Source organism: Amphiura filiformis, chromosome 1, assembly GCF_039555335.1.
Source record: "Amphiura filiformis chromosome 1, Afil_fr2py, whole genome shotgun sequence".
Taxonomy (NCBI): domain Eukaryota; kingdom Metazoa; phylum Echinodermata; class Ophiuroidea; order Amphilepidida; family Amphiuridae; genus Amphiura; species Amphiura filiformis.
Genome location: NC_092628.1, coordinates 2,389,182 through 2,414,456, shown reverse-complemented (window position 1 = coordinate 2,414,456; position 25,275 = coordinate 2,389,182). Strand labels below are relative to the sequence as shown.

The 25,275-nt window shown below is 37.0% G+C and overlaps 1 protein-coding gene across 1 annotated transcript; it reads left to right on the top strand.

Annotated features, from left to right (window-relative positions):
* Positions 1–2,691: 2,691 nt before the first annotated feature.
* LOC140169566 (acetylcholine receptor subunit alpha-like) lies at positions 2,692–24,938 on the top strand. Its single transcript, XM_072192833.1, has 6 exons — positions 2,692–2,937; positions 14,814–14,965; positions 17,586–17,630; positions 18,467–18,576; positions 22,504–23,200; positions 24,692–24,938. The coding sequence occupies exons 1-6, from the start codon at positions 2,853–2,855 to the stop codon at positions 24,794–24,796; spliced, it is 1,194 nt and encodes a 397-aa protein (XP_072048934.1). The 5' UTR covers positions 2,692–2,852; the 3' UTR covers positions 24,797–24,938.
* Positions 24,939–25,275: the final 337 nt, after the last annotated feature.

The following is a 25,275-nucleotide window of genomic DNA, read 5'->3' as shown; positions in this document are numbered from 1 at the left end:
TCTAGCAGTCCGTAACACTCTGCAGGCGGGGCCAGCAGGAGGTCAAATTAGCTGCCATCGAAATGGACTTGGAATACCATCTGCAACCTTTAACATAATAGCTCGTTTATGACTTGCGATTTCACCCCTGTCAGACGATAAGGAGACATCAACTTCAACAAGCAGATCACCAACGTCGCACTGGTGTTCTGTCAGTGGCTTCTTGCCCGTCCTCTACGTTTACTGGAAGATTTTATCATTGGCGATGAAGCAGAGTTTGCATTAAATGTTTTTACAAGTCCTCCTGCAGACCTTGATGAACTTCAGAGACGCATAATTGCACAATTTGACATTCTCTGGCAGGACAGACCTCTCATTAGACGTGGTGTGAACGCCATGTTGAGAAAAGCCGAAATATGCATACAGAAGAATTGTGGGCATGTGGAAGACTAAGACTAAAACTGTCAATAACTGTAAACAGTAAAGAAAGTGGTGAGACTTTTTTGTGATTTGTATGTTGTTTTGATTTTAATTGACTTCGCGCAACTGCTTTTTGTACTCGGTTCACAAAAGTAGCCACCAAATCCTTATTATTGGTCACACGCCAGTGATTTTTCAGCTATAGGAGGACAAGATGTTGATTAAGTTATCAACTAGATAATTTTTACTACAGACCTCATACTTTTTAATCTAGCGGCATTTTTCAAACTGTATACTTAATTTTGATACACCCTGTATATAATACTCTACTACTCTTTATGAACACGCAATATAATGAAACATAAAGCTTCAAATGTTTTTGATAATACATAGCCTACGTCATATTGCACCGCTTTCGAACAGTTTTAAACCTAATTGTTGCATGTAGAAATTAGGACTCATTCTTCATGTTATTACGGTACTACTTTACTGACTGGGACCAAGTTTTAAAAAGGGTGAAAAGCCACACAGGAAAGAGCCCCTTTTTACGTTTTGAAACGTTTTTTGGTAGATAGACATTTGACAGTCAAATATAACCCCTAGGTTACGTACAGAATCTGAAGGACAGATGGAAGTTGTCCCCATGGCCCCAACCCTCAAAGCAACCGGTATCATTGAGCGCTTCAGGTGTGGAGTAGTGGTTACAAAAAAACTCAGTTTTGCTGTCATTAAGTTTCAACATGTTCCTTCTCATCCAAGCCTTAAGAGCATCAATACAACGAGATAGATTATCTAAAGCAGCAGCAATGGATACCGGGTCTTTGGGATCAAAACTGGTGTACAGCTGTACATCGTCTGCATACAGGTGGTAAGATTGAGTGATTTGATGATACGACCAACAGGTAAAATGTACAAAGAAAACCGTGAGGGTCCGATGATTGAACCTTGTGGTATGCCAAATTTGAGCTCAACGGGGTCAGAAAAAGCACCACCAGTGCAAACTCTGCTGGTTCGCTCACCGTCTGCAGACAGGTAGGATCTGAACCATTGCAAAGCTTTACCCTGTGTTCCAATTTCACTCTGTAATCTGTTGATCAGCATGTTGTGATTTACAGTATCGAAAGCACTGCTTAAATCGAGGAGTACTAGAAAAACACCTTTGGGTTGGAAATACACTTCTCACTGTATTTCATATCTTATGCTTGTCGTATACGTCCTTTCTATTATCGATAGTTAGTTTCAATTTCGACATTACTATATCAACAAGACATTCCCTTATCAAATTAAAAGACTTTCTTGCAGAAACAAATCACTGTGGCCTGATGGGATCATAGTAGTTGACCCACTTCCGCCCGGTCTAACCTTGCTTGGGGGCGCTTTTTACTATCTTCAACAGGTTCGATTCGCTAAACTTACGACACCTTTATGTGGTGACCTCAATCACATGGGCTGAGTAAGAGTTGATGTGAATTATTCATAACCGATCGATACCTTGCCTCACTTTGTTGAGAGCAAGCCAACAAAATTTGCCATAGGTTTGCGTGGCTAAACAAAAGCCGTGAATTTAGTGTCACCCCCCTGCTTTTATGCACTATGATGTGGAAATGTAATTAGCTTTTAAGTCATGTTAAGTTTAAAACTCCCTTTTTTTTCTTCAAAACATAACTTAAACAATCGGTTTGATTCGTTGAAACAACAAAATGAAATTTTTCTTACAAATCGAAAGCAGTACTTACAGACATATCTACCATAAAAAGTTCCACAAAATATTTCCAAACAATACTAGTACTGTTATCTTTTATGTCAACCACTCTCCGATTCATGGTGCGTAAAAATGATGTAAACGAAGGATATTCAAACGGATTCTAACAATATTTATAAACATACAAAAATAATGCAAAGCTATATCCAACGTACCAACATTTCTCTCACTGGGATATTTAATTGATTGGTTTTAGAGAACACGTTTATATGTCTTTAATACGTTTTATACGTTTCTTGTAGTATCCTTAAGCTTTTTGCACCACAGGAACACAACTCATTTAACATATCACTAGCAGGTCATTATGTGATGGCCTTCTCCTTAATCTCCTATTGTATTTGTTCATCTTTATATGGAAATTTAAAACTCCATCGATTTCAGGACGTAGTTCATTGAACTCGCATGACTGCTATCATTTTACAAGTACTTTCATATTATGCACTAATAGGTCGATGGAGTCGAGGCGATTGCATTGAAAAACATAATAAACTATTCGTCAGTTACATAATCAATCGATAGTGCGGACACGCCTCACTTACAAACCACCAAAATTCGTGATATTTTTGCGTTGGAAAATAAACCACGTGAATAGAGTGCCCTCTCAAGAATCTTCTCTCTGGTTCATGTGATCATTATTACACAGGACATCAGACTACTATACCGGTACAACACCACACACCAAATCAGAATAATGGAGTGTCTTCGAAAGTTACAGGTGTTTGCATGTTGTTTTCTTCTTATCAACATTTATGTTCTAGTTGGCGCTCAGAGCAATGGTAAGTACCAGTAATTACAAACTGCGAACTTAGGAGGACTTGTTCTCAAGTTGTAGCAAGTGCCATAGGTGTCTCCAGTGTTAAATGTTTTCATTATAAATATATTTATACATATTGCTCTCCTGTGTTTTCATATCATATTTTGTGGTGAAAAATGATTACAAATTATTACAAATGCGCATTTTTAAATTTTAATGCTAATTTATTGCACATTCTAGGGAAGCGTGGTTACCTTTTTAAAATAACCGAGTGAGAGGGTTTTCAATAAAATATTTTTTTCCTGTCAAAACTGAAGCATCCTCTGTATAACAGAAAATATGAATATTAACTGCACATCATATATAACGATTCGTGATACCCAATTGTGGCACATTTGATGTCGTGCAAGAGGCTACACCCATCGAATGTGTGTCATCAGCCCTCAGATCGGCCCTCAGACACACACATACAGGCATAGAGTTCTGCAGTAGCATGTTTTGTTGACATTTTGTGTAATGTTTACATCCATGACAGTTCTAATACCATCATCAGACAAGTCAAATACAAAGGATATCAGTTGGCAATCTTAATGTTATGCAATCAAGTTTACAACACTATCACTCTTACAATGAGCAGAAAGTCAGTGAGGTACGCAATTCAAGGACCAATATTGATTACCTGAAGTGGCCCTACTGCAAATGACCAGATATAACCTTTCTCATTTTCATGTTATTTTACAATAACAAAACCATGTTTTCCTTGATTTTGGTTAGTCGGGATTATGCACTTTCAGTTTCTCACGCGTTTGAAACGAGAATTGGATTGCGTACTTTTTCGATGTCTAGTGAGCAAATTTCTTCAATATTTTGAGAAAATGATGTCAAATTTTCTATTCTATATTGTTTGGTAATAATGTCTTTTGCCAATAGTATGTTTAAAGTTGTAATTTGGTGTTTTTGATCGCAAAGATCGGATATTTTCGTTCCCGATTCGAATTCTGAACCCTTCGCAAGGGTGCCGATTTCGGCAGAACTTTGACGATAATTTTGCCTTTTTGGACACTAAAATGCATTCGATCCTTAATTTTGTTTCAACCGAGTCTTAAATTAGCAAGCACAATAAGGTTGGTACCACTTTTATATACATTGATAAAAATTTTAAGGTTTTTTTTCAAGTTTCTAACCGGCGCAAATCGTTAAGTGTGTATTTCCCATTGACATCCAAAATAGCGTAAGCCAGTCCTTAATATACATAGGTACGGCGTAGGACTGGCAAGCAAGTCTAATTTTGGTATGAAATTGGGCAAATAGAATTAATTGTCATGTCAATTTGGAGTTATAAGGGGCAACTAAAACTGATATGAGGTAAGTTTTATATGTTTGGAATCTGTATTGCCTATTCTGAAGGAATTATTGCCATGTAAACAAACCATCCCTTGGCCAATATGGACATGGTGTACAGCTATTCAGTACCCTGTTTTCCATGGGTGACTGTAGGAACCCATGGATTCGATCCATGTAGCAAGAGGCAGAGAATTTTATTTCAATTTTATATCCGCCAAAATATTTTTTTAATTGAGCAAGAATAAGGATAGAAAAAACGTTGAACATTCTATGTGAATATTACATTAGACCCAACCAAAGATTACTGTTTCATTTTTATGGTAATCGAATCATTTATTTCCTGAAAAAACATTTTGGGTCTAATGTCGAATATTCACATACTTGATCAAAACATCGTACGTGTATACAAGAAAATGTAGGTTCCTCTATAGTATTTTACTGACCATGGAAATGTACTGAGACACGAGAACGTGTCAAAATCGATATAATGTATTGTCCATATAGACGCCCATTTATCATGTTTATTGTTGGATTTTTTTGTATAAAACACGCAGTTAACATCAATTGAGCGCTAATAATACACATTAATGTTTTTAGGCAAATAAAATTCCAAAATATGGTACGTTTTCTGCCTTTGCTTATCACGTGGTAGGCGATGTTGAAGTTGCGATTATATCTTCAAATAAGTTTCAAATGGATTCCAACAAGACAAGTGGCCGAGTGCTCAAAGGCGCTGGGTTCATAGTGTGTCCAAAGTGGTGCGCCGTGAGTTCGAACCCCGCCACCGCCAAACTTTAATGAAGTAAAATTAAAATTAAAATTTTACTTGAAAAAAATTTCATATTGGGGAAATGTGACTGGCATAATTTATTTATGGCGTGGAGTGGTGTGATCCAAATCCTGAATTAATATTAGTAATGCCGGGAAGGGTTTCGTAGTGTCCATATTTAGCTGAAATAACAAAGTAAAGTAAAAGAAACCCAACTATTTGTTTTTTATTATGGAATAATAGTGCATAAGCCTCTTGCCATTCCTTCGACATGTTTGAGGGGATTATGCATATTTGATTTTGGTTACGTAAAGTATCCTATCAAAGCAAAGTGAATGGACTCTGTCCAGTGGTGCTAAAGTAAATGATCTGGAAATTGTTTCATTGAAAACGTTTTATGCTTGGCTACTGATTCCAAAATACAGAGGTTTTGATATTTTAACGGGCCACTGAACCCCTGTTCAGTTTGGTGTAAAAATACCTAATGTAAATTTTCATGAAATTCAAATAAGTGTAGAGGGTGCGCCCGGGCTTTGAAGTATTGTGTGTGAAGTCCAAAGTGTCTATATTTCAGCAAAACGTCTAGAATTGGTATGAGTATACCTAATTTGTGTTGAAACCCTACTGTTGAAACATTACGTTATTATTTATGAACTAAGGTTTTCTAAAATAGGCCCAGCTTATGTAAATACATTACTTGTGTATTTATTTATTCATATTTATTTATTTATCTATTTATTTATTTATTTATTTATTTATTTATTTATTTATTTATTTATTTATTTTGCGAATGTGTCTGAGAAGGTGTAGACTTATAGGCCTATTATAAAACTACACATTTATTATTTTCAATTTGTTATTTTATTTTGTTTGTTGAATACAAACTATGAGAAGGACATTTGGAAACAAAAGAACTTTTGTACAAGAAAATATTATTTAAAACAATCAGGTTACAGAAAACAATTCTTGTAAAGTCACTGCATCTGAAAATGTCAAGCGAATGCTGATATTCTTGGGAAGGAATGATGGTATATTAAACAAAACTCAATATACATAATAAACCAGTTGAAATAAGAACGAAATCCATGATTTTAATGTCATTGTTTAGGAAAAAAATAATGCTCAGAATAATGTTATGCATAAAACGTAATCGCGCTATATAATTTCGTGTAACAAAAACCGGTGGACCATCATCAACTATAGAACCTATCCAATAACCGGAACCGTATAACAATAATTGAAATGGCAGGACAGATTGGTGGACAGATTGCTTTGCTAAATTGGATAGGGTCTATACCCTATAAGCTAAGAATCGACCGTCCCACTCGATTTGTAAAAAGGTCGCAAACCCTTTTGGTGGACCCAAGTAACTGCCTAAAATGAGGCAAAATTGAAAAGAAATGGGGTTTTTACTTGAACTTTGAAATTTGAAAAGTATAAATCACGTTAGGTCTAAGCCTGTGCTAACAGTTTTCTTTGATGACTTTGGCCACAATTTTTTATTTTTTCAAATACCTTAAAAATTCAAGAATCTAAGCTAATTGAACAGACAGTAGACGTTTTGCTGAATTATAGACGTTCTGGGTTTGCAGATTTTTGGTAATTTTCACTCAACCACCATGAAATAATCAACTTATCCAACTATGCTTTAAAACTGTTAGCATGTAGTCTGAGGTATTCATGAATCAAATATGTAAGAAAAATTAAATGAAAATTTTGACAAGTGGTCATGTTTTTTTGAGGTGGGCATGAGGTGGGCACCCAAAAAGGTGGTGCTGTCACATTTTGCTCAATCATTTTGTCTTCTGATTCCTATATTTTTTATTAAAATCCATCATGAACTAATGATTTTGGTCTTATTTTGAGGTTTATGAATAATTTAATGAATTAATAACAAATACAATAATGAACAAATGTATTAATTACTTACAACAGCTTAATTAAGTTAACTAGTCAGAGGTGGTGCCGGTAGAGGAGAAGCTCTGTGTAAATCCAATGAGACGATGTTTATTTTTAATATTTATACATTTTGGTGCCTAGTAGAAGTAAAAATGCATTTGTTTATTTATATTAAAATTTTAATATTTTTTTAACTTTCTAACTATAATTGCCTAATAGATAATCTTACTAAACTTCAGTAATTAAACGAGCTTTTAATTAATGCAGTGGAATATGTGTGTCATGCAATCCAATGGGCTTTAAATTTTGTGTGCATGAAAAAAAGAATGAAAAGAGTAGGAAATGCGTGTGATTTATGTTTAAAAAATTAGCTTTATGTTCAAAGTACACTATTTTAATTACCATATTCAATTTCAAATTTTAAACATGTATTAGAGTGCATTCTTCCGATTATGTACTTGTGAATAAAGTTGTTTTGGGATTCAGGAAGCAGCAATACAGGTTTTCATACACGACAGATCTTTTAAATTGTTTTATCCAGATGAAATATCTATTATTCCTAATTTAAATAGACCTGATTTGTTTTATTTTAAAAGAAGCTGTAATACATTGTGTATGGGACATGAAAATTAAATTGTGTTATGTTACACCCTGTATTACTTGCTTACTTTGGTATGTTCAACTTGTTTATTGTAAGAAATTCACTTTTGTACATGTATATTATACCACTGTAGTACATGTGTATGTACATTACATTGCGTCAGAAATCAAGTGCATTTATATGCCTTCATGTACCATTGTTACAAATTATTCACTGTATATGACTCAGCAGGCTTTCCTGTTATACCATTTGATAAATAAAATTTACTCTGATGAATTATATGACTATTATATTGCTGAACCATGGGATGGTATCAGCCTATATTAGTGAATGTTACTAGCTTACTGACTAACCATTTGGTCTGAAATGGACATATCTCAAAATGCCACGAAGGTGTAACCCCCCGAGTGGTGTCAAATGAAAGAGGAATGAGTAAAAAATATAATAAAAATATTTCCTAACGTCAGAGGTCATTCAAGGGGTCACAGGGGTCAAAAAGGGTCATTTTAACCGAAAATGCTCCAATTGAGCTGAAATTTAAATGCAAAGATCCTTATGACATTCTAAACATGTTTAGAATATTTTAATATTCATTTAAGGTCATTAAGGGGTCATAAAGGGGTCAAAGGTCAAGTTTTCAAAAATGCTCCAATTCAGCTGATATTTAAATGCAATGATCTTTATGACATTCTAAACATGTTTAAAATATTTTAAAATTCATTTAAGATCATTAAGGGGTCAAACGTCAAGTTTACCAAATGGTCCAATTGAGCTGCAATTTAAATGCAATAATCCTTATGACATTCTAAACATGTCTAAAATATTTTAAAATTCATTTAAGATCATTACTGGGTCATAAAGGGGTCAAAGGTCAAGTTTTCAAAATGGTCCAATTGAGCTGCAATTTAAATGCAATAATCCTTATGACATTCTAAACATGTTTAAAATATTTTAAAATTCATTTAAGGTCATTACTGGGTCATAAAGGGGTCAGAGGTCAAGGTTTCAAAATGTTCCAATTGAGCTGAAATTTAAATGCAATGATCCTTATGAACACAATATACTGCCGAAGCCCATGGTTCAGCTATGGTGCGGTCACCGCTCTAGTTTATTATGATTTTAAACCGAATCTACAGATGGTCATCACAGAGATGCGACAATGTGGAGTAACTTGGGTAAATGATGGGAACAATTCTCTACTACTATTACGAAGCCAAAATCACTTTTACTCAAATTCACACGAATGCACAACACAAATACACTGTTTGTTTAAGCTAACAAAATCTAAGTCTTTAATTGAAAGTAAAATATGATTGGTACAATATATGACAACAAATGCACATACAAAATAACCACAATCACAATTTTAACTACTCAGTACTTAACCAGCAGTCCTCTTCTAGCTGATCATAGAGTTCTTGCAATGTTCTGAAAGGCTGATGTACATGTAGGGCCTATATCCTTATTCTCTTGTCCTGCGAAAATCAGCGAAGTCCATTGTCATTGCATTTTATATCCTTGGGTATAAAATCCTCACACAAAAATGGTACTGCTTTCTCCAAACTCTTAACTCCTTGCGCTTCTTTCTCCAATTACTTTTTCTCCAGGAAACAGGCTTCTTTGAGCACTGCTCCGTCCCATTGTATTTGATTTTGACAAAATGTGTTGTTTTAATAACCAGACTCCCGTCCCATTGTATTTGATTTTGACAAAATGTGTTGTTTTAATAACCAGACTCCAGCAATTCGACAGAAGAACTTTAATCCTTTGATGAGGAAGAGCACATTCGTGTACTCGAAATCTCCTTCGTTGTTGTATTAAAATAGTACATTATTGGTTATGCAAACTGGTTTAAATGTACCTCGTTTTTGAAGCACGAAGACCCACACATTGATAGAGAATTTACAACCTCTCATAATATTTTGCAAAGCCCAAACTCTAGCTCTCACATTTTTATACTCGTCCAAAAAACCCATCATCTATTAATAGACCATTCTGTCATTCACTTCCTGGCGGAATTTCTAAAATGATGTCATCATATCCATTTTACAATCTAAGGGATTTTGCCAATGATGCAATACAGAGAACTTTCTTGAATAGTAGGGATTTCCCAAGATTATTAATAACTCTGATTGAGTTTGTTTACTGTACCCAAAGGGGTTTTCCCTAAACATGTCATAACACACAAACTCTTGCATGATTACTTCCAAAGTGTTTCCCTTGTCTCATATTTCTTATGACATAGCTTTTCCAGGTTGTCTCGAGGTCTCGGGGTGGCACTTAACACAAATGACCATTATGGGTATGTTCCCGGTCCCCCGGAAAGATTCCCCTTTTTGGATTTCGCAGCTCCGAAAATAGAGCTCCGAAAGACCTTTGATTTTGATAATTTCAGCTCTAAAAGAGCTCATTCCTCATATTTCTGATTTTTTTTTCAGGCGATTTTCAACCAAAAAGCCAAAAAAGACCCTTGACTTTGGCATGTTTGGATTGTTCGCAGCTCCAAAAGTCCCAATTTTACTTGTTCACAGCTCCAAAAGACCCCCATTTACCGGTACGCCGTCTGGGTGCATGGGAGCAATAGCTGGGTACTAGTAATGACTGCAATAAAAATGGAAGAGGAAATCATTCTATATTTTTATCATCGTAACTAAATTTAATCTACCTGTAACATGTGTAATGAACTTTATTCTTAGCTATACAGACTTCACGAGTCAGTTGATCATTATGAAAATTATTCATGTGCCTTCTCATGAATCAAGTAGTAACAAAAACATGTGCAATGAACTTTATTGTTAGCTATACAGAATTCACGGGTCATTTGATCATTATGAAAATTATTCACGTGTCTTCTCATGAATCAAGTAGTCATGGAAACCTTTGAAAAAATAATGTATACATAAATCCCAGTTATATAAATCATTCCATGTCAACAATTTACATATTCTATAGAAAATATTTAATATTGAAATGAGAAAAATAATAGTAGTCATGGTAATCATGGTAATATACGATTTCTGTCAAAATCTTAATTTGATTATTCTTTGCCAGAAAGTTTTCTGGTCATTTTAATCCAAACTATTGAGGTAACTTAAAGCCATATTGAGTCATTCCATGTCAACTCCTGGGATGTGCACCGCAGCACCTCTTCATTTTTTTTTTTTTTTTCTGTGTGGTGGTAGATATTGATGAGAAAGTAAAATCCTGAAAATTTGAGCTTCATACGCTATTTCGTTTTCCCGTGGCATCAATTTGAAATTTAGGGGATCAGCGTAAAAATGTGTCGCAACGCGAAAGACGATGTTTTGAGGTCCATAAATGTATAAAGGGAACCCCCTACAACTTTGAAAAGTATGTATCCTGGGGTACTTAATTGTGTAAAGTTCAAATCTGGCATCAGAAAACTTGTAACTCATTTACTTTAAAAGATATAGGGCCCTCAAAATGGAACTTTGTCCAGGACCAACTTCGGGGGGTCAGAACTCCAAAAGTAAAAATAATTTTTTGTCCATTTTTTTGCCAGTCGGAACCCTTTGGTAGGACATTACTCTTATCCAATATTGAGTCAATTAGAATAATTTTAGCTGAGATATTACCCATGCAAAACTCCAATAGTACATTTTTTGTACATTTTGACATGAAAAATGAGGGCGGATAAAAAGAAAAAAATGGGAGGAAAAAATAAAAAGGTGGCGAAAAGAGAAACAGAAAACAGGGCAGAAAAGGAAAAGGGGGACCTGAAAAAAAGAAAAGAAACGGGGCATTTTTCTGACCCTTCCCGTATCTGTTGCCAGTAGTGAACATAGCTTTTCTAAGCTAAAGCTGATTAAGATTTATTTGCGTTCAGCGATGACCCAAGAAAGATTTTAAACCAATAAGTCATACAATAACAGTGAAAAAAGTCGCTTTAATTGGCCTGTCAATTGGCGCAACTTTATGTTTACATGTGAAGTAATACCGGGTAATTTATACAATAAAAGTCAAAACTTGTCTACGAATGGCTTCAATTAGGCCGTCATTTCGCAAATTTTCGGTATTTTCAAACTAAAATTTTAAACAATAATAGTGCAAAAATAGTCCACCAAATGGCTTCAATCAATTAGGTCTTTATTTTTCAAAAGTTTCTCACTTCCCCTCAGACGACACCCCCCCCCTGCGTGCCCAACTTTGTGGGTACATAATTATAAAGCAATTATAGAGAAGCGCTCATGTAAACATAAAGTTGCGCCAAATTGAAGTGATTTGGTGGCCCATTTTGGAACTATTAGTGTGTTAAAATTTTAGTTTGAAAAAGCCGCAAATTTGTGAAATGACGGTCCATGAAACCATCCGTGGACAAGTTTTCCTTGCAGGTATATAAATTGTGTTGACATAGGGCCTAAATTTACAAATGTCGAAAGAAGACCGAAAATGGTCATATGTTTAGGCTACGCAAGGGGGGTGTCTGAGGGATGTTCCCCTGAGAAGTTTGAAAAATTTGCAAAATGAATGTCCAATTGAAGCCATTCGGTGCATCATTTTTACACTATTTAAATCAATTGCTTTAAACAGAAAAAAGGGCCCGAACTCAATTTGCAAAACTCGAGACTCCCGGCACATTACTAAAAAGCATGCCAAAATCGGTATGGAGGACCCGCAATGCCTAAAGATTCAAGATTTTTTTATTGTTAAAAACCTTACTAATACAAGGTACAGAACATAAGAACGTAACATATAATTTCAGTACGTAATAATCGCAGGCAGGGCCGTCCTATGATTGGGGGTGTAGGGGTTGCGACACCCCTGGCAATCCCTTAAAAAGGAAAAAAAAAGAAGGAAAGGAGAGAGAAGGGGAAGAAAGAGTGGAGAGAGGGAGGGAGAGAGAGGTGGATGAGGGGAGGGGACTCAGTCGACAGAAATGTTGAGACAAAATTAACGATTTGCATCTCCCTTTTGGTTTGTTTTAGACCCAAAATTAGGCCTATTTTGGACCATTTAGTATTAAAATGCCAAAATTGCCGCGCGCTTCCCGCGCATTTATTTTGGCAAACCCATTCTGTGAGTAGATCTGCAGAAAGCCCCATTGGAAATTCCTTCTTTTTTCTCTCAAACTTGAACACGATCACGAAGTCTTAAAAATGACAGTTATAATTCCATCCTTTCTGTTATGTAAATCATAAATATGAGTGCTACTAGTAGTGCAGCCCCTCTGACACTTGGAATAAGCATAAAGCTCTCGAGCTGGATCAAAACACCGGGACTAAATGAATCAAAAGTTGTAAAGGCCTATGCATCTTCCTTTAGCACGATTTTAGGGCATGACAAATGTCCTCATTGTGTTCATTTTAGCATTGAAATTGCATTTTTTTTCACGCGCTTCGCGCGCATTTGTCCCAGTAATTAGTAGCAGATCAGTGGGACAATTTGGAAATTTGGACCCCTGGCCCGGTGACTCCGGTACACCCCCCTTTGAATTTTAGCAAATTTTCGCGCGCTACACGCGCAGTTTATCAAAATTTGGTTCACTTAGTTTTCCGGTAAAGGAATTCGGGGGACAGCTTGGAAAAACTTAGGTTACAGTTGGGGGGGGGGAGGGGTAAGGGATATCAGCGCCAGGGGTAGCAATCATGTTGCACAGGTCACTGCCAGCAAAAGGTAAATCAGGCTACAGGCCGATACCAGCAAAATTGATTTCTCGATACCCCCCCGAGAAAATGGTCTAGCGACGGCCCTGATAGCAGGCCTATTATATTATAGGACCCCCGAGTAGGATATGTTTGTTGGGGGAGAGGATGGGCATGTAGGCCTACGTGTGGCTGTAGGCCTACGTGTGGCTGTAGGCCTACCACATTAACGAACACGAACTTAACTTACTCTTCGTGAGATCGTAACAAACAATTCTAGGACTACCACACAATTTATTCGCTACCTGAAGTCGCTAATAGATAATGAAAGATTAGAATATTTGTTTATGTTTGTTCTCAATTTTCGAATATTTTTGTTTTCAATACGTTCCATAAAATGATAGGCCCCTACATTTCATTTTTTCTATATTCTATCAAAAGTATCGTACTACGGAGAATGGTCGATTACCAAAATGGTATTGACCATCCGAGTACCGATACCAATACGGCGGTATCGAGTTTCACCCAACACTAGCCGCAAATTAAGATGGCGGCGGTTAGCCAGTCGGACTGTGCAATGTGTGCAATGGCAGGGGATTTTAATGAAATTGTCTGGTTTCACACCTTCTGATGTAAGTATATAGCGTAGAATATTAATTATGCTCCAACGTACACTGTCAACGTTCCCACTTTAGTTGATATTGTTGAATAACTTGCGACAAATTAACATTTTTGTCCCAAACACATAGCGTTTCACACCATACATGTTATTCGTATTTTACTCACTGACGACCCTAAAAATCAGGTAGAACTAAAAGAACAAGCATTATCTTATCATTTAGATTCTAGTTTATATAACCTGAAACAGATGTAATGACTCGCGAATACAAATTTTGCACATCATTGTCAACTTAAAGTGGGAAAATACGGGTTATTTTCTTTAGACCCTGAAAGTGATGCCAACCATGTGTTTTCAAAGCTGTGCATAATTAATTAATTTCCCCAAAAAAATCATTTTGATACTTTTAGCATCTGTCATAAACGCTTAACATGTGTGTGTGATTGGATTTACGGTAGCAATTCTGAAATTCTCAATAAACTCGATTTCGTGAAAGTAGGCCTATGTACCTCTTCCGGGGTTCTACCTTTAAAAGCATATAAGCTACATTGATACTGATGCCACCAATAGAACGAGAAGATTTGCCCCTTCATTTTGCATACCACGTTTTTTTTTCTCATTTCTTCACTAAAATGCAAAAAACACGCAAAAAAATACTAAGGGTGTAGTACCCCCTTAATGAGTGATGTACGGTTTACAAATTGTTGTTTTAGCCCTCTTTACAACATAACTCAAGAACCACATGACAAAAGTATATCTGTGATGTTTGAATTCTTCTACACACTCGCTATGAAATGACCAATGCAATTTTTGCGAAAGCCCACTGCCATTCGAAAGATGCTATGAACTACCAAATCGCAACAGTTTAAAATAGTTGCTAACCTTAAGTCATGAGCATGCAAACATTGTTGACATTCATTCTGTTCAAATCCCCAATCACGATGAATCCCATCTCTGGGTACGTTATCTTTAAGAAGTCCATCGATTCATTTAGATGGCATTGAAGTAGATCAATTCTAGTTCTAAGCCATCCATAATACTTTTTTCTTCTTACATTTTGCAGAATCGTACCAACACAAATATGAATGGCAGACCAAACTTCATGACGACCTTTTAAAGAATTACAATAAAGCAGTGCCGCCGTCAGTAAATGGACCGGAAGGACCCGCGGTCAATGTTAACCTTCGATTTGGACTGGCTTATTTTGAATTTATTGTAAGTCGAAAATTCAATTTTCATCGATGTGTGTGGTTTGGGTGTGTACGTTCATAGACGGTTTTCTACTGTCTATGGTACGAGGGCGTATTCAGTGTGGTCTTGGGGGGTTAGGGGATTGAACTCCAAAACGAGTTGGTTTGCTAACTTAACCACTCCCCCCCCCAGAAAATTTCACCCCATTAAGGGATGGGCCTATAGGAATAAAGACCAAACAAACATATTTTTGTTTATGCCGTATTATTGTAGTCTTTCAACTATTTCACAACTTCAGCGGTGTTACTTACAAAAAATACCGCTAATTTTAAAAAAATACATTAAAAATCGCATTGGACTTTTCGTACTGATCGTACTATAAATGACCACCAGCCTATAATGTTCTGATCACACTATAGACTGTGATTATATGTGACGTCATTGCCAGACAAGGAACAATGGAGTCTGGAAATATGCCCACGCATCATGTTGTGTTCAGGGACCGTGCTTTCAAAAAACCCGCCAGATCACAATAAGTGTAGTTTCATACGTTGTTCGTTCAACCATAAAAGTATTCCAGTCCCTTAGCGACTCATTAATAATGCGTTGGTTGCATCCGGTCAGGGATTCTATTATAATAATTCTAATCCTTTCTTTGAGGTCTATAGATAAAAGAGAGGCCTTGAAAAAGAAGTGTGAGGTTGCGTAGATAATATTTAGTGGCTAATTAGCATATATGAATATGAATGATGGGCGTGGCTAATTAGCATATATGAATATTAATGAGGTGGGCGTGGCTAATCGTTCAACCCCCTCCCCCCCCCCCAACGCTTTTGTAAACTTATTCCGAGAGCTATTGACTTTTTCCTTTTATATTGAGGAAAAAATTCGATGAAAATCACATTTTAGAAGAATTTTGAGTCGAAAATCAATTTTGCCTATACTTTTTGTACGTAGCCAGAATTTGCATGGGCGCCCTCACATCATTACGTCATAACGACATTATTTGTGGGATGTTTGTACTTATTTTGGTATCCCTGGAAAAGGAAAAGAGATAGCAAATAATAGAAAGAAGCAGTGAAGGCCACTCTAGCAATCAATGTATTGCTCTAAGCCCATGGGTCGAGAGATAATTATAGGAAGTCTCCGGCAATTACGACATTATGCTTTACATGTGTATGTAAGAAAAATAACTATCAAGCACGAATCACATGGTTTCAGTAAAAGCTAACTCATATTGATCATAAAATACAAATAAAGTAATTTTCTGAATCCTTGTGACTACATTTAAATGGACTAGAGGAATACATTGGAATGGACTAGAGGAATACATTGGAATGGTTTTTAACACAATTTGAGCAAGTTTGAAATTTTGACCCTATGCAAAGTTCGATGACCTTTTACCCCCCTTGGGGCCAGTATATATATTTTGGGAACATCCTGATTATGTTTTGGGGTCATCTCAGGAACCTAAAAAGGTTGGTTTGGTTTGGTCCTGTGGGGGGTGCACAGAAAGTGGTCCTAGCTCCCCGAGTATATGTGATTCGTGCTTGATGATAATTTTACTAACTAGCGGGAGACCCGCGCAAAAAACGGGAGCGGTTAGTAAACGGAAGAGGTTAGTAAACATGGTAAACGGTGATGATAATCATGGTGTCTTGGTGTAGATCATCTTATTCATCCAGTATAGTAATGATCATGTTAGCTTGATCCCTGCTAGTTGAGTAAACGGGAGCGGTTAGTAAACGGAAGAGGTTAGTAAAGATGGTAAACGGTGATGATAATCATGGTGTCTTGGTGTAGATCATCTTATTCATCTAGTATAGTAATGATCATGTTAGCTTGATAATAATAAATATACAGACCTGTGATAATATTGTTGCTCACTCAATCCCTTTTAGATTACTTTTGAAACAGCTTGTCAGGACAAAATGATTTATTTTAATTTTATCCCAACAAACATAAAACATTAAGGTTAGAAGAGGTTGCCAACTCTGAGAGGACACAACTCTCTGCATGGCGCGTGACACAATGGTGCTTCGTGGCCATTCAAAAAGGTGGCGGCAAAAACTTCGAGTGTGCCCCCCCCCCCTTTCCTAAATTCCTGGAACCGCCACTGTCTCAGAGAAGAAGTCAGTCACGTACACATCTAGGCGTACGTAGGCCTACGCGCGGTAAGCCAACATTAAGTGAAACCATGGTGCCGTGTACTCGCAGGTGCGTGACTCGCCACTTACCGCGCGTGTTGGACACCGCTTGCATTTGACGCATTTGCTGTCATGACCTGACCCATAAGGTTATTGACCTCAACGGCCTAGCAACCTACCATTTTTTTTGTTATTTCCATAGTGATTGAATAGTTTTGCAAAAATGAACGTCAGATGGTTTAATGGCAATATGTCGATCAATGTTCGAATAAATCAGAGCTGAAAGTCAAAGCATCTCGGAGCCTATTCGCGAACAAGATTTAGCGACTTCCTATGTTGGGATTACTGGAGATTCTGCGTCACGATACGAAGGCTGTACTTCTGAAGTAAGCCTACGTACTATCAGTGTGTACCTGCACACGCGGGGTGTGTTGGTTGGGTATGGGTGTGTTTTTATTACATAATTCATGTTAATTTTTACTGTTTTTTTTCGTCAGGACCATTCCACTGAGGTCGCAACCATACACGGTTATTTTCGTCAGGCAAGTATTTTTGACGTATATAAATAGATATATATCATTGATCAATTCATCATCCGATCAACCAAGCAAGTGGGTAAGCAATCAGTCAATCCATCAGTTAATCAATAAGGGGCTGTGCGATAATTATGAGTCCTGGTGGGAGGGTGAATTGTGGGAGTGAATTTGTTGGCGAGCCGAAGGGGGGAAGCAATTTTCGGCAAGCCGAGAGTGGATCAAGCGAAATTTTGCACACATTCATTGGGCGCGCCTTTTTAATAAAACGCTCTAAAAAGGCTTAGGAAAACAGTACGGGAACGCTTTAATGTGTAAATTTTCCTGTTTGTGGCGCTCGCAACATATATTTAGACCATTTAAGGACTGAAAATTGGGATCCCAAAAATTTGGCGTGTGCAAAGGGAGGAAAGTGGCAAACATATTTTGGCTGGCCAAGAGTGGGGGAAAGCGATATTTGGTAGGCCGAGAAGAGCAATTTTTGGCACGTCATTTGGAAATTTTACCCTCGGTCGCTCATAATTATTGCACAGCCCCTAAACAGACTGACCTAATGATTGTAATGTCCAATCGAAGGTGATCTGTTCGAAAATGATCGAAGATGATCAATCCATGCTTCTCCTCCTCCACCATCACATCACTCCATTTTCTTTTTAACAATAGAAGACTTTCTTTGGGTTGCTTACATTCTTCGGAAATGATCAGCTAACCACTTGAGCTTAAAATATCTAAACATGCTAAAGCAAAGATGTGGCAAATACGGCTTAAGGTCGAGGCAGTATTATTTAAATGATAATCCGTTTTATTTTACTGATAAAAGTAAATATTTTATGTTTTATGCACAGACATGGAATGACGCTCGTTTGTCGTGGGACCCTGCATCACACAATGGCACAAAGTCCATGAAAATTGCAGCAAGTGACTTATGGCTTCCCGATATTGAAATGAACAACGCGTAAGTTCTGATAATAACTTTTTTTTTTAAAGCCACAATTACTTTTATCTTTTATGACCTATAGACCGTAACGAATGAACTTAAGCGGAACGGTATAACAATTATTGAAATGGCAACCACGTTGGTTCTAAGTGTTAAGTGACAGAGGGACATGTGTCTAGTTCGATTCCAAAACTATTCATACATGTTTTACTGTATTATCGTGCGAATTGTGGTACCTAATGGTGGACAGAATTTTGTTTAAATGAGGACGAGTGACGCAGTATTCGATAGGGTCTATAGAGGGTATGCAATTCGACGTCACTCATGAACGAGTCATCCTCATTTAAATAAAATTAGGTCTTTCATAAGGTACCACGGGAAAAATCGCATGATAATACAATAAAACGTGTGATAGGTATGAATGGTTGTGGAACACAGTGTCATCGCCCCGAAATCTTCATGGCAGAAATCGCCATGGTAGGTTGAATCCACAGCCACTTATGGCCATTTTGCTCCTGGAGTATGTTGGACTTAGAATATTACTCCAGATTATTCATGCTCCAGGAGCATGCAGCTGGAGCAGCTGCTCCTGGAGCATAATTTCGGGCCAAAATCTCACAGAAGCATTTTGTTTAATAGTTTTGAGACGCATTATGGGCCGAAGGACATCCGACTAAGGCTATTGACAATAGCCTGGTGACTGACCTCTGTATAGATGTCATTGAGCATGGTATAGGTCATGAAGTCAGCATTTTTGTCAGTTTTTGAGCTCAATACGCACGGTTCTTTCTCAATACGCAAGTTAACGACTATTATATTCTTTCACATATATTCAAGTGCAAGCCTTGAAATCGGCTTCTTCCGAATAAAAAAAATTACGGGAGATATTCATCATTTTCTACCCCGGTATCCAAACATTTATCGTCTGAATATCAAATAGTGCATAGGACATACATGTACATGTGTATCGATCCTTGGTTTTGATTAAAAGCAGTGCAGACTCCGAGTATAAAGTCGTATACAGACTCCGAGTATTGGTACGTACAATATTGTATGTAACATAGTTCTAACGAATGTTTCATGACGAAAAATCGATAATATGTTACATATAATATCTAGCAGAAATATATTATCGATTTTACGTCATCAAACATTACTGGAAATAGAATATCAATAGATTAAATAACGTAGATATGTTACATACAATATTGTACGTCTAATAAAAAGTCTCCATACTGCTTTAGTGTCTCTGCTGTACAATGTAATTATTTACCAAGCGATGTCGGTGGGTGTGTGGAATCGATCTAGAGACCTGTCCCTCTGTCATCTTAAGTTATCTTAGAACTGTCCTCCAGCATGGCTGCCATTTCAATTGTTATACCGTTCCGGGTGGTTTATTGCATTCACTCTATGGACGGAAAGATTGTTGTTTGTTTTGTTGTTTTTTATTTAGATATAGTATGACTCGAATGTGTGATTTTCTTTTACCTACTTATAAATCAATAATTCACTCCGGGAACCAATTATCTGATCAGTGTAGGTTGATAATTCGTATCACACTCGTATATGAATAAGCATACGAATATGGCGCCATGATTTGAAGGTCAGGTGAGGTGTGGAAGATTTCATGACTTCAAATAGGCCTACTAGGCCCTTCTATTTCGTATCGTACCTGTTGCGCATTTCCTCTAAGGGCAAAAAAAGTATTGTTGTGCTGCCCTCAAGTGGGAAAAATGGGAAAGTTGGGTCGGTCGGTGGGATTAAAAAAAATTAACCTTCAGTTTTTAAAAATCCCCTCAAATGCTTCTTCAATTATAGGGGACATTTGCCAATTTTGACATCTGGATACCTGTTAGACATGTTAGATCATCAATTTAAGATCAGTCTTTCTATAAAATAGTAATTTTAAGTAAAAAACAAATCTGTACAAATCATCATTCAAAAAACAAATTGCGACCCTGATTTTTCAGGATTTATGGTCGGTCGGTTGAGGGCAACACATCATTTTTTTTTTGGCCTCATCATAAAGGATTCAGGAATTTTGACCTCCACAGAGATGAAAAGATCTTAAAACCGCAAAGATGTCTTAAATTATTCCTCTGTTAAAACCAAAAATGATGAAGTAAAGTTTGCCATCTTAAATGTTTCGTTACCTAGGTAACTGGGTATGAGGTCAATCCCATTTGAACTTAATTGACCCTGACATATTTTACTACGTAACATATCGTTATGAATAGGGTAGAGTGACGAATCCGCAAAATCGCTGTTCTGAATAAACGGCGTTTGAAAATATTCGAACCATTCCATCGGCCCTTCTAAAGCTTTCTAAAATATTAGAACATTCGTGAGCACTCATTTGAAATGTATATTATAGAAGTGAATGTGCACTAATTATTTGCAATACTTGCATGTTCTGAAACAATCGATATCCCTAAAAAAGGGTATTTACAGCTATTCGGCTTTATGCTAAATCCAAGAAGTGTCAACCGCTGCGCAAAGAGTTACATACGGGGACGAATCCACATTCAACTATGTGTAAACTATAGCACTCATCCTTGATTTGGGGATTTTATGTAAAAATTGCTGGTTGTCCTAAGGCTATAGATTCTAAACTTGGTATATAAGTTATAACTAGTCATCCCCGTAATATTTAGTAAAAACCCCGGTTGAAATCAAGGATGTTAGAGTAGATATAACAATATTGGCCTATTTTTTTTTTGTGAGAAATTTTCTCTGATTTCCTAATTTTGCGACGGCGCTCTGACATATTAATTACGCCATAGCGATATCGTGTGGGGAATGTTTGTACTTATTTTGGCATCACTGGATAGAAGATACCCATAGCTACCCATTGGTATAAAAAAATAACAGTATATGAAATGTAATATAGAAAATTCGGAGTTTCCAGCTATACTATACAATTTATGAACCTGATAGTATACGATTCGTCTGTTGGTCAAATTCATTAATCGCACTTAGGCGCGATTCGTCCAAATCACAATTTCAATATCTACGTCAGGAAGTAAGATTTATCAATTTTTGGTGGAAACGAAAGATCGCCTGAAACATAATCACAAGCATACATAACTTAATTTGCTCAAAATGTTCGATTCGTCACTCTGCCGAATTATAACGAAATTATGTAACATAGCTCCTAGATGATGTAAACTTATTTGTATCAAATGGTTTTGCAAAAACAACAATTTGAGACATGTTTTGTCAAATCTGGAGCATTCTAACGATGTTGACCACTGTGATGGTCAAATTTGACCTTTGACCTTTGCTAATAACGCAAGAAACGTACGTCACATGCATGTTAAACTTGATGAGATATAAAACAAGATTCAAACAATTTTGAAATTTGACCCCATATCATTTTTCCCTGTAGAAGATTGATTTAGTTGGCTTACCAGAGCCTATGACTTATAGAAAACACTTCATATTATAATTATAAAGGCCAACCTTAAGATAAAACTGAGATTTCAACAAGCGCAATAGTGAGACAACACAATTTCTTCAGCAAATAAAACAAACTTTTTATTTCATTTAGGTTTTTCTGTGTACTTTTCACAACTTTTATTTTATTTTTCAAGTCTTTTGTTTCGGTCTTCTTTTGTTCCTTTTGTTTAAATTTGAATAAAAAAAAGGGGCGCAAAAATTAGCCATCCACCACTCTCAAACCAGAAGTCTAGTCTGTGGATTTTAAATAGACCAGTTTGTCACTTTTAAAACAGGACCTTCGTCTAATCACATGTTTATAAATTTTTATTTCACGGGGTCACATTAGATTCAATGGGGTATCATAATGTGTAGGATTAGATTTAACATTTTAATTTTAATTTAATTTAAAATACGATTTTTCTACAAGTGTAAATGATACTTTGGCGCAGTATATTTGTTTCTCGTTATAGTTGTCTCAAATTATCTTTACTTGTGTAATTGCAGTGGGACCATCGTTCAAAATTTCGACACCGATGTACAGGTTTTCAGCGACGGAAGGATGAACCGAGCTCCTAATGTAGAGATTACTCTCATCTGTAAAATGGACTTCAAATTCTTCCCGTTCGACGAACAGGTTTGCGAACTCCTATTTGGTTCCTGGCATTACACTGGCGATGTCTTAAACCTGACTCAATCAACTGATGTAGTTGATTTGCTTTATTATAAACAATCCGGCAGTTTTGAAATAACCGACTCCAGCGCTGTACGGAGAGAAGTGAAGTATCCTTGTTGCCCGGAAAGTTTCATAGACATCACGTACACGCTGTATCTGAAGCGTGTATCAGGTGCCTACAGTGTCAAGCTTGTCATACCAGCAGCTCTCAGTGGATTCCTCATCTTGGCCACATTTCTGCTGCCTCCTGCATCCTGTGAAAAGATCACACTTTGTGGACTCATCTTCGTCGCGCTCCTGCTTCAGTTGATCTATCTTCATGACATCGTGCCGGCAAGTGGCGATACAATTTTAGGAGATTATTTTGCCTTTGCACTTTTTATCGATTTCTTTGCTACCATAATTGCCGTTGTGTCTTATCATGTGCATGGTGGATCTCCTATGACGCAACAATCATCTGCTATCGAGATGAAGCAGATGGACGCTCAAAGTGAAGATGGCACATTGGGGAAGAAACTTCTGAAAGATGTAAGTGTTACTTTTATGAAGTGAAATTCATATTTCAATGACGGGTGATTAAAAGACAGATTTTACGACAATAATAATAAATAATAAAAACTAATTTGCAAACATTAAATGGTCTATGGATAATATGATGCGAGCACAGTGAGCAAGAAAGGTTGCATATATTTTGAACGTCTCTTTACTATTTTCCTAAGCCTTTTCAGGGAAATTTATTTAAAAGGAGCACCGAAAGTGTGTGCCAAAAATGGCTTGCCTCCTCTCTATACCTGCAAAAAATAGCTTTTCCCTCCCCGTTCGCTTTGCCCCCCCCCCCCCCATTTACCCATTCCCCTTTTACCCATCTCCATACCCATTCCCAGGGCCGTCCCTAGACCACTTTCTCAGGGGTATTATGATGAGCACAAAGCGTGAGCTCAAACAGACCAGTCTTGGCCCCCTCAGTCACGGTGGAGCCCAGGGCCGAGGGACGTACCGGAGTCACCGAGGGGTGGGAACATTGCCAAATCGTTACAATTTTACCGGAACTAAATTTGCTATTTCAGTACTAAAATGGTCCAAATTGAGGACATATTGTGTCCTAAAATCGCAACCTTCAGACCTTTATAGTCAATTTGATCGATACACCTCTGGTGAATCAATGAGTCAGCTCCTGTTGGAGGCCCAGGGCCAGAGCCCACGGAAGCTTACGAGTTTTGGGATTTGAGACATCAGGAGAGCTGCCCTAGCAGTCATATGATTTATGATTTGCATAACTTTAATAGAAAGGATAGAATTAATATATTATAATATTTCCGACAACTGAGCAGGGAGAGGGAACTTTCCACCACCCTGCCCAGGGCGATACTCGATTGGTGCTGATGAAGCGGTCCGGAATGGTGATGGGATGTACACATAATGTTGTCAATTCTGAAAACTCATTAGTTCTTTGCCTTTATTTTCGTACAATAACTTCGGCCCAATCCTCTGGCCCAATAGCAGTGGCGGGTCTAGAGCAGTTTGGGATTGGGAGGGGGGGGGCAATTTTAGATAAAATAATTATAAAAATAAAATGACCTTTGATCCCAAATCTGTATGATTTATAAACACTGTCCTGTGTAATTTGTGGGAGAAGAAGCATTTTATAGGTATTTTGCTTTATACCGGAAGTGACCCCTTAATGAGCTTTGACCCCTAAATGAAAATGCCACATATACAGTTGATAAATACATACCGTCAATATCATTATATTAAGTTACCCCTTAATGGCATATGACCTCAAATCTCTGTCATTTAAAGACACACTAGGTAATAACAAAACATGTGTGCAAGTGTCATCACTGTCCTACGTTATTTGTGGGAGAAGTAGCATTTTGAATTATTGAAATCGCGTGTTTGACACCTGTGACCCCTACGTGACCCCGTACGTGACATGACATCACGAGTTTCACGTGACATGTAGAGGCATGGTCAGTGATTGAGTAACATTCGTGTTTTTTATTTTTCATTTTTCAACAGGGTAAGAAACGTGAATATCTACGATACATGGATTTTGTTTGTTTCGTCATCTTCGGAATTATATTAGTCATTGGAATGGGCATCATCTTAGGTCTTCGTTATTAGTAAGGTAACAGAAAATTGAGTTAGTCAAGCTAGCTACATACACACCGAGTCTATACCGTTGGACTACGGTGCACTGGTGTTAGACAAATAATTTATCTTACTATAAATAGGGGAATGTTGTATGTATGTATGTATGTATGTATGTATGTAATATATAGTTAATCAAAACAGCTGAAGATAGTGCTCGATACTATTAGATAGTAGAGCTTGTAATAAAATACATAAAACAGCGTAATTATGTTATAACAGCATGATTTATTACTCGGAGTTTCACGCCTAAAACGGCGATCATCAGATAAATAGCTGAACACTGAACTGTAACTCCAAAACAAAACAAATAAATTCACAGCGTTGAAAGCGTACGCGTCTTCACTAGAAAAGTATGACAGCGCGCATGTTTAAAAGCGAATGACACAGTATATACGCACGCAAGTTTAGCGAAAAACGCGGTGGGCGCAGCAACTACGCATGCAATGAAG